This window comes from Myotis brandtii, unplaced genomic scaffold (assembly GCF_000412655.1).
Source record: "Myotis brandtii unplaced genomic scaffold, ASM41265v1 scaffold43, whole genome shotgun sequence".
Taxonomy (NCBI): Eukaryota; Metazoa; Chordata; class Mammalia; order Chiroptera; family Vespertilionidae; genus Myotis; species Myotis brandtii.
Window position 1 is genome coordinate 5,121,593 of NW_005366455.1, and position 10,715 is coordinate 5,132,307.

Sequence of the window (10,715 nt, forward strand, 5' to 3'; positions counted from 1 at the left end):
ACCCATTACATACCAACATTCTAAAGTTATACTTCATTACATTAACAGGCAAATAAATTAGTTCTTTACTCATTAATTAAATGAATATTTACTGACTTCCTACTAAGTGGCAAGCACTCTACTAAGAGACCAATACCAAAACCATTCTCGGAGAGTCAGATCTGTGTCATTAAAATTCTTCATAGTCCCAATTCATACCACCTGCTCAAGCAGGTACATTTTTCTCCTGCCCCTGCAGAAAAGTGTTGGCCTCATTCCAGTCATTCTCCTCTCCTCTCGGTGCCTTTCCCTTATCTCAAACACCTGGTACAGTGTCTAGCCCTAGTAAGCCTGCAACAAATGTCTGACATATGTAAACACACAGATAAGCCAGGTATGTGCCCAACAATTTCCCAGGATTAACTCTACAGTTATAGTTTCCTTCAGAATGGGTATAAAGTATGGCAAGCATCTTCTTATAAAGAGAGAATATCTTTAATAACTCCAAACTACAGTTAAGACTAATAAAACTTAAAAAATGAATAGTCACCACCCTCAAAGAGATTACATTCTAACTGGGCATATAAACAAAATAGCAATGTTAACCCAACAATTACTTGTAGCAATTTCCTGCAGGTGGTGATGGTTGGTGAGACATGGTAGTGTTAGTGGAGGGGTAGCAGGGAGGAAGACTAGATGTGACTTGAGGAAATGGAGCTGGACTGACAAGCAGACACGAGCTGAGAAAGACAAGCTGAGAACCAAGTGAAGACAGAGGCTTAGAGGTGAGCAGCTCGCAGGCCCGGAGGTATTCCGCACGGCTAGCATAAGATACCCCAGAGAGAAGCAGAAAGCACAGAAAGAGAACGGGTGGATGTTCAAGTGAGAGACCTTGTATGTTAGGTGAAAGACTTCTCAGTGGAAAGAGACTGGACTTTAATGTCACCCAACATCTATTAACCTGATTCACCATTTCCTTGATGTTGGAACAGCAAGTTAGCTTCTTTGTGCCTATTCCATAAATGTGATATTTTAAAAGATAGATAATGCAACCTACTTTACAGAGTGGTTGCAAATAAAATTTCCAAAAACAAAAAATGTATGCAGAAAGCCTGGCACCAAAAAAAGGGGGGGCGTGGCGGGCAGCAGAAATAGGAAGGAAAGAACTTAGTAACAGAGTGTGGAGGAAGAATACGTGCAAGGATTGGCTAGTGCATGAAGGAGATCAACAGCTAAAGATGATTCTTAGATTTTTTTAGTTTTCCTAACTATGAAGGTGGAGGTGCCATTTAACCACATTAGCCTTGGTAGGTAGTACAGGGAAAGGGCTGGTGAGGAAGCAGGTCAGGGAGAGATGTGATAACTAGGATGCATGAAAGTGATGTGGGCATAGACCTGGGAGGCAACTGGAAAGCTGGGGTTAAGTATGTGAGAAAAACTGAGAGGTAAAGAGCTAGGAGAGCTCAGTAGGAGATGACATGCTGTGGGTAAATGCAGGGAGAGCATATGTACTATGCAGACAAGAGTTAAGCAGATAATCACGAAGCGTATCTAGATTTAAGGGGCAGAGTAGTAGAACCTTAGAAATCGATACCTTTCTTCAAAAGATATCTTTTGGTTAGGTTTTTCCCTAAAGTCGTATTTCTTGGTAATAAATCCTTAAGCTGCATGCTGTCTCCTACCCTCTGAAACAATTGTGGGTATGTTCACATTGCCCTGCTTCCCAAACGGGGGTAAGAAGGAGAGTCAATGAACAGACAAGACAGCAGATAAAACTGAGAAACAGCAACAGACAGCAACTGGCATTAGAAAAGTGCAATTACATAAATGTCCATATCAAATAAGGTGAAAAGTTCCTCTTCTGTCAGCACCCGTCCCAACCTCCCTGTAACAGGAAAGCAGGACATTTCCCACTTCAGTCACTGTCTCTCCTCCAAATGAAAAACAAACAAAAAAAGACCTTCTGGTACTCCAAAAAATGAATGATTAGGTGCTTAACTCACAACAGTCTTTTTGTAAGTAGGCTGTTTAGCACTTTTCTTTTCTTAGGATATTTTTTTCCATTGATTTTCAGAGAGAGTGGACTGAATGTTTATGTTCCCTCAAAATTCATCCATTGAAATCCTAATTCCTAATGTGATGGTATTTAGAAATGGGGCCTTTGGGAGATGATTAAGTCAGGGGTACAGCCCTCACGAACGGAATTAGGACTCATAAAAGAAAGGCTACAGGACACAACATGAAGACCGCAGTCTGCAGCCGGAGGGGTTCTCACAGAACTCCACCATTAGCGCCCTGACCTCCGACTCCCAGCTTCCAGGGCAGTGGGCAGTCTCTCTTGTTTATAAGCCACCTAGTCTCTGGACTCTGTTACAGCGCCTGAGACACTTACCAAACTAGGTTTATATAAATAAATGTGTACAAATAAGTACACATATTTATTCCTTTTTAACACCAAGGTGCTTCATATTTATATTTAAAGTAAAGTAAAAACTGTTAACTTGTGATTAGTCCTATTTTGTTCCAATGACCCTACTTAATGCTGACAAGATGAATGATAAATTGGTGCTGCTATTTCTTTGGCTGGATTAGATTAAGAAACAATGAGAACCAAAGGGTTTCAGTTAGGCCCTGAAAGTTACTTTCATCAACTTGTTTCTGAAATAATCTCATTAGAAAAGAAATTACTGTGCTCCTAAGACTAGACTCCAGACACTGGGTGTTCTGGATTTTAATTCCTATGTTATAATGCCCTTCCAAACGCAAGCCAAATGTAGTAACAGTGATGCTAGAGTTACATCTCAGAGAAAACCCCAGTGAATATTCACATGAATCCCGGCCTGTCAGCTCACTTCTTCAGAAGCTTGCATTCATGTCCAGCCTCCAAATGCACACAAAAAAGCTCATATAACACATATCTGGGATCATTTTGTTAAATCAGGTTGTTCGCTGAAAAGGGTAGCGGTCGTACGCCAATTACCATGTTTCTCTTTTATTAGTGTAGATGTGTACAAATAAGTACACATATTTATTCCTTTTTAACACCAAGGTGCTTCATATTTATATTTAAAGTAAAGTAAAAACTGTTAACTTGTGATTAGTCCTATTTTGTTCCAATGACCCTACTTAATGCTGACAAGATGAATGATAAATTGGTGCTGCTATTTCTTTGGCTGGATTAGATTAAGAAACAATGAGAACCAAAGGGTTTCAGTTAGGCCCTGAAAGTTACTTTCATCAACTTGTTTCTGAAATAATCTCATTAGAAAAGAAATTACTGTGCTCCTAAGACTAGACTCCAGACACTGGGTGTTCTGGATTTTAATTCCTATGTTATAATGCCCTTCCAAACGCAAGCCAAATGTAGTAACAGTGATGCTAGAGTTACATCTCAGAGAAAACCCCAGTGAATATTCACATGAATCCCGGCCTGTCAGCTCACTTCTTCAGAAGCTTGCATTCATGTCCAGCCTCCAAATGCACACAAAAAAGCTCATATAACACATATCTGGGATCATTTTGTTAAATCAGGTTGTTCGCTACTTGAAAAAGCACAACAAATTTTCTCATTTTAAAGATGAAAAAACAAGGACCACTGTAAGATCAGTGGAATAATACATGAGACTTAAATGATACGCTAAAGCAAATGAAATAAAGGAGCATCTAATAGCCTTAAACACTGGTTTGCAAGATATTAAGTCTTGCAAAAAAATGTTTTTCAAAGAACATGTTTTAGGAAAAAACAATTTGTTTTTCATTTAGAAAAAGCACTGATTAATCAGCTAGCAAAGCTGTAGCTACCCTCTGTAAATAGTTACCGAATCCTGGAGTAGAAAGGCAGAAATTAACACAGAGGCAGGAACAAAACAGCCAACTAACTAAATTGTCTCACACATTACGCTGAAGGCTCATAATCTCAATTCACTGTACTTTCATGAGCATAAAAAATACTTTCATTAACATCATTCCATAGAGTAAGGTATTCTTCTACTTTAACATATTCTTTCAAGTATGTTAAAATTAGACTTATAAAGAAAAGTATTAAAGTAAGTATTTAAAACATGTATAAATGTGCTTAAACAGCCTTCAAATAACTTCCCCTACCATGTGCACAGCACGGAATACCCTTGCGTACAGTATACGTTCTGTGCATTGTGCACAGTTGGTCTCAAGCTGTAACAGGGAAGCATCTTGGCCCCAGTACAGAGGGCCAGGGAGAGAGCTTACCTTCAGAACTATGAAATAACCCACATCTAACAAACTACAAGTTAAAAATAAAAATGCATTTAGGCACAAAATATCTCCTATTCAAATATGGGTTTGGGACACTATGACTTAAGAGAATGGATGAAAAGACAGGCAGATTTGTCAAAATTAAGCTCAAAATGTGTTAAAAAGAATGGTGCAGCCAAAATCAGTAAGTGTGATCAAAGATAGCAGTAAGATAAATATATTTCAAGTAAGGCAGTTGGTAATCACACTACAGGGCACACTATAATTAGTCTATAAATTTGGCATTTAATCTACAAGAGAAACCCAAACCAGTAAAGAGATTCGAATAAAAGAACAAGGGACTCATTCTACATTTAACAAGTAGTTACTGAGCACTATCCCAGGATATCTATAATAATAAAAGCTTAATATGCTAATTAGACTGGACAGCCTAACGTCCTTCTGGACGACCTTCTGGACGACCTTCCAGACGAAGCTGGGGCTGCAAGGGCCAAGGCAAGCCACCGCAGCTGCGAGGTCTGAGCCCCTTGCACAAATTTCTTGCATCGGGCCTCTATTCTATAATAATAAAAGCGTAATATGCTAAGTAGACCAATGGCCTTCCGGACAAAGCCGGGGCTGCGAGGGAAGCCCTGTCCTGGGTGCCATAGGGAAACTGGTGCCGGCAGCCGGGGGAAGGAAGGCCTACTCTTGCATGAATTTTGTGCATCGGGCCTCTAGTAACTGTATAAAAGAATGGCAAGGTCTCAGGCTCTGATGCACTTTACACGGTGGACATCTTCCTCCAGACAAAAGAGAACACAATGAGAGGGTAAGAGAAGGATTTTTTGTTTTGTCTTTATTTTACTGATTTCAGAGAGGAAAGGAGAGAGAGACACAGAAACATCAATGATGAGAGAGTATCGTTGATTGGCTACCTCCTGCATGCCCCACCCTGAAGATTGAGCCTGCAACCCAGGCATCTGGCTTGATCAGGAATCAAACCATGACCTCCTGGTTCATAGGTCAACACTCAACCACTGAGCAACACTGGCCAGGCAAAGGATTGTTTTTTAATCTAAAGATAGGTAGCATAGTTAAAACAGAAAGAACATGGAATCAGATAACCTAAATTCAAATCCTAACCTGATCATCACTTCAGTCTTAGTTTCCTCACCTGTGAAAATACAGATGAAAATGATCACATAATTATAAGAATCAAATGATAAGTATAAAAGTACAGTGGGGCTTTGACTTACGAGTGTCCCGACTAACGAGTTTTTCGAGATATGAGCCATCTCTCGGCCGATTTTTTGCTTTGAGTTGCAAGCTAAAATTCGGGTTACGAGCCAGCTTCAGATACCCCACCGCTAGTTGGCGCAGCGAACGTCACAGTGAACGCCACAACATCAGCCCAGCATCACGTGTCTCACTCGTTCACTTCTGATTTGACATACAAGTAATTTGAGTTACGAGCTCCGTCACGGAACGAATTAAACTCGTAAGTCAAGGCCCCACTGTATTACTTAAACTGCATTTATGAAGGGGGAGCATATTTCTTCTACATGACTCCAAATGCAACAAGGTTTCACCAAAAGGTAGTAGCCATAGGAGACAGATTTCCACTCCATAAAATTTAGGCTATAATTTTAAATTCGGGGTTTATCAAATATGGAATGAACTGACTGGTATATATATATATATTTTATTGATTTCATAGAGGAAGGGAGAGGGGGGGGGAGGGGGAGAGAGAGAGAGAGAAACATCAATGATGAGAGAGAATCACTGATCAGCTGCCTCCTGCACACCCCCTACTTGGGGGATCAAGCCTGCAACCCGGGCATATGCCCTTGACCGGAATTGAACCTGAGACCCTTCAGTCCGCAGGCCAACACTCTATCCACTGAGCCAAACCAGCTAGAGCCTGACTGGCCTCTTGACAAAAATCCAGAAAAACATAGTAGACTGACATACCATGTCCACAACAGTCATAAAGTCTAAGATGTGCTCTTACCCTCTCTGGAGAAGAAGCAAAAATTATGACATATACTATTAAATACATGTGAGATTACGTTTTCTGTATGCATGCAACTGAAAGGTGATTGCTCTATCTGAATCAATCTGTCCAAGTCCGTTTTCCCATAGGTTTGGTAGGAGAATTGAATAAGACAGTACAACTCTCTTGCACAAAGCAGCTTCAAAAATGTCCCTTTTACTTCGCCACTTATAAACTCTGTCCATGTACACTCAATTTTCATTATCTGCTATTCATAGAGCATGGATATCTGGTTAAATAGGAAGAAAATATTGTTTACCGCACTACTATTTTTAAAAGCAAATAATCACTAGCACATTCAAAAAGATTCTGTTCAAAAAATTAAGTTCTACAACTTTACATGGAAACCATTATTGAGTTAAAAAAAAAAAGGAAATGGAAAATACAGTATTAGTAACCTTGTATTCATTCCTCCATTTATTCAAAAAACTAGTACTAACCACCTAGCATGTGCTAATGGTTTGTAAATAAGGGTTTTTTCTCTCTGTGATTGAAGATTTTTAACCAGGTATGTTCTATAATTTGCAAAAGAAAATCTAACCTGGATTCTGGCTATAGAAAGGTCCTCCATTCATCTGAGTCTGAAGGCTTGTTTGTGAGGTGATGGAAGGAGGGCGTCGATAGGGCAACGAACCCCCTACTGTTGGGGGAGTATGGCGAGAGGCAGGTCTGTTCATGCTATAGAACTGAACAGGATGACCTGGAAAAGGAAAAAACGTAAATACGCCATTAAAAGAAAATTATCTCAGGCAATGAAATACTTCAGGTATGCTTGAATCTTAATAATATGATGGAAAATGAGAGTTTAGCTCATTAGTTATCTGACAAACAATGCAAGGTAACAGTTACTGCTCAGCAGACATACTAAAGTGAAAAAACAGGAGAGTAGATTCATGATTAGGCTTGGAAAAGCTACATGTAAATAGATTATTAATTAATATTTTAATTGTATTAAATTAATAATTGTAGAGGGTTTCAAAATCATCACAATTAAAATTTATGGCTCACTTCCTCAGCTCAGTCCCCCCCCCAAAAAAAACCACTAAAAATACTGAAAATTAAAATTCAATAAGATAAGAATGCCATTTGGGAAAACAAAAGAAAAAATGTTTGACACACACTTATCCCAAAATAATAATAATACCTGTAAGGTAGCAAAGCAATTAAAGGGAAACAAAATATTTCTAGCAAAAGGTCAATTGACATAATTAGATCAAACACATCTTTATTCAAAGACATCCACCTCTAAAACTAGATTGTTGTTTTAAAATTACAGTTTAAGAAATTACAGTTATGAGAAAAAACTAAAAGCAAATCAAAATATACGTTATTTTTAATAATATCCGTTAACCTATGTTTCAGCAATTTCACTGTATTTTGATCTCTGAGAGCACTTCAATAACTAATGCCAACTGAAGAAAGTCTTTCCTAACCATCCAATTTCCTCATGCAAACCAGTTTCTAAATTTTGTCTTCACTCCCTCTCAAAACCATTCAGCTGGGGGCCAACTGGTCCAGACAGACAAAGCACTCGAGCACCCAGAGACCACTCCAGCAGGCAAGAGGCAGAGAGGGCCCTGCTGAATAGCTCAGTTGGTTCCAGTGTCATCCTCACACACCAAGGCTGCAGGTTCACCTCCAGTCAGGGCACATACAAGAAGCAACCAACCAAGGAATGCATAAGTAAGTGGAACAGCAAATCGACGTTTCTCTCACTCTCCCCCTCACTCTCTCTAAAAATAAAATTGGGGGTGGGGGGAGGGAGAAGAAGAGAGGGAAGGGGAGGGAGAAAAGAAAGAGAAGGAGTGAAGTATAGGGGAAGAAAAGATGAGGGAAGGAGAGAGGATAAGGGGAAGAGAAAGAAGGAGGGGAAAGGAAATGAAAAAGGGTAAGAGAGGAAAGAAGGGAAAGTGAAAGGAGAAAAGAAAGACAAGACACATTTTTTGATGTTATCCGTGATTGTAAAATGGTCTTACATGATAAAAATCAGTCTTCAGGAACTCCATAAATTTATCAAACCTGGACTCATGGACTCATATAAAGACTATCATAAGTGCACTCAAGATCTGCTGCAACTTGTCTTTTTGCACTGGGAGCAGCTCTGCTGCCATCCCTCTCATCCCCGGAAAACGTACACCTGTACCAAGTGGTCTCCACCCCCTCCTTGGTCGGGAGGGCCTCTCAGCTGCTGAGCTGGTCACTGTCTGCAGTGGTGCCGAACTGGACACTGGCAGGTGAGAGCCTCGGCGGCTTGGCAGCCCCGTGCCCCGGCCCTCACTTATTTCTACCCGCAGCTTCTAAACCAGCACCATTTCAAGAGACACTGAGAGAGCAGCGAGGCTCATTGGGGCCGGGCTGCCACAGGAGGGTGGCAGGCTGTGGGGCTGGGGCTGGGGCTGGGTTAGGGAGCCTCATCACGGGTTCTGCCAGGAAACAGCAGCGCTTCTCCTGCGCTCTGGGCTGTGCCCGCTCAGAGGCCACGGGCTCTTTGCCTGATGGGCCTTTCTCATCCTCTTCGCCATGGGAAGGGTCTGTCTCCACCTCCCACAGTTCTTTCTCCCGTGTCTGGTCTGCCCTGTATGTTCCTTTTCCTAGACCACCCGGGCAGCCTGGGGAAAGTGGCTGGCTCAGGGTTTGACAGAGGGAACACAAATAAATACCGTATTAATAATAATTTAAAAAAAGATTTGCTATGCCACTTTTTACATATGACAGTATTGAAACCTAAGAATCAATTCTATTGTATAAAAATCTTGAGTATGAAAGCTTAAACATAATCCACTGTCAACTCACTGTAACCATGATAAAAAATAAAAAAACAACTATTATTTAACAGGGTACATTCTGTCATTGGAATCACCAGATACAAATACATTATTGGCATTTTAGTAGTTAATATGGAACAAACTAAAACAAGACTAGGATCAAGTTAAACACATCTGATAATTCACACCATTATAAAGTTTATATAGTTAGATCCAGTCTAAAGTCCCACATGTGATAAGTCCTCCATGACTCAGAGACACTAAATGAAAGAGACCATGCATACCATTAATAAGGCATTTACTTTGCTTTGGGTTGAAAACCAAAACAAAACCACAGTTAGTGACCATAATCCTAACTGTAAAACCTAAAATGACCTCTAGAAGAAAACAGGACAAAATCTTTATGATTATATGCAAGGTAAAGAGTTTGTAAATATGACACCAAAAGCACAATCCACAAAAGAAATAAAATGAAGTGAAAACCTAAGCTCACACAAAAACCTGTGTGTAAATGTTTATGGCAGTTTTAGTCATCATCACCCCAAACAGGAAATAATCCAAATGTCCCTCAAATAGGAAAGGGATAAACAAATTGTGTGCATCCATACAGAACGCTATTCAGTAATAAAAAGGAACAAAATAATGAAACATGCAACAACATGGATAAATATCAAATGCAATGTGTCAAAAAGCCAGACCCCAAAAGGCTATATACCATATGCTTCCATTTACATGATATTCTTACAAAGGCAATACTTTAGAGACAAAAAAAAACAACAAAAAAACAGATCACCTGGTTGTCAGAGGCTTGGAGTGAAAGTGAAGGACTGACTACACGAGGGCATGGAGGAAATCAGAAGGTGTTAAGACTGTTTCTACATCCTGACGGTAGTTGTGGTTATATCAATGCACACAATTCAAAACTCGCAGAAATACACATTAAAAAGGATAAATTTTACAGTACATAAACTATACCTTAATAAAAAGAAAAAAGTACTTGGGATTTGAAGACACAGTATAAAAAAAGATTTAATCTATATAAATTGTTATTGAGGCATTTACTACTTCGCTTTTTGTTTTAAAAAAAACCTGTAATTATGCACTCATACAACATGTTTATTCAGTGCAGACTATGAACCAGCACCTGTTATTAAATTATAAAAATGTTGACTCCCAGGTGGGGTAATTTGTCCTTTCTGGGCCTACAATGATTTCAGGATGTATCATTTACCTTATCAATGGCAGGGGCACAACAAAATTCCCATAGTTAACTTGCCAGTCTGACCAAATAGAGCTGTTTGCAGATCAGAGAACAGCCCATGTTTACGTCTGCACACTGTGGGAAGCTTTTCTTAAAAAATGCTATTACAGAAGTTATCCCACTGAACACCATCCAAAATCCGTCTTAACTAAAAGTGTCTTTTAATACATTTAAATATCTGCTCATAGCAGCAGAGCCAAATATATACTACTAGATGCCAGGTGCACAAAATTCGTGCACTGGGGGGGGTGAAGGGGGGTGTCCCTCAGCCCAGCCTGCACCCTCTCCAATCTGGGACCCTGTGGGATCGGGCCTAAACCGGCAGTCGGTCATCCCTCTCACAATCCGGGACTGCTGGCTCCCAACTGCTCGCCTGCCTGCCTGCCTGATCACCCCTAACTGTTCCCCGGCCTGCCTGATCCCCCCTAACTGTTCCCCTGCC

General features: G+C 40.2%; 1 protein-coding gene across 13 annotated transcripts in view; it reads right to left on the bottom strand.

The window, feature by feature from the left end:
• ABI2 (abl-interactor 2) overlaps window positions 1-10,715 on the bottom strand; it is a 66,395-nt gene that overhangs the window by 16,716 nt on the left and 38,964 nt on the right. For all 13 annotated transcript variants that reach the window (XM_014546103.1, XM_005874244.2, XM_014546111.1 and 10 more), the window contains one exon: window positions 6,789-6,947. In XM_014546103.1, the coding sequence (XP_014401589.1) occupies window positions 6,789-6,947 (159 nt within the window). The remainder of the gene's footprint in view (window positions 1-6,788; window positions 6,948-10,715) is intronic.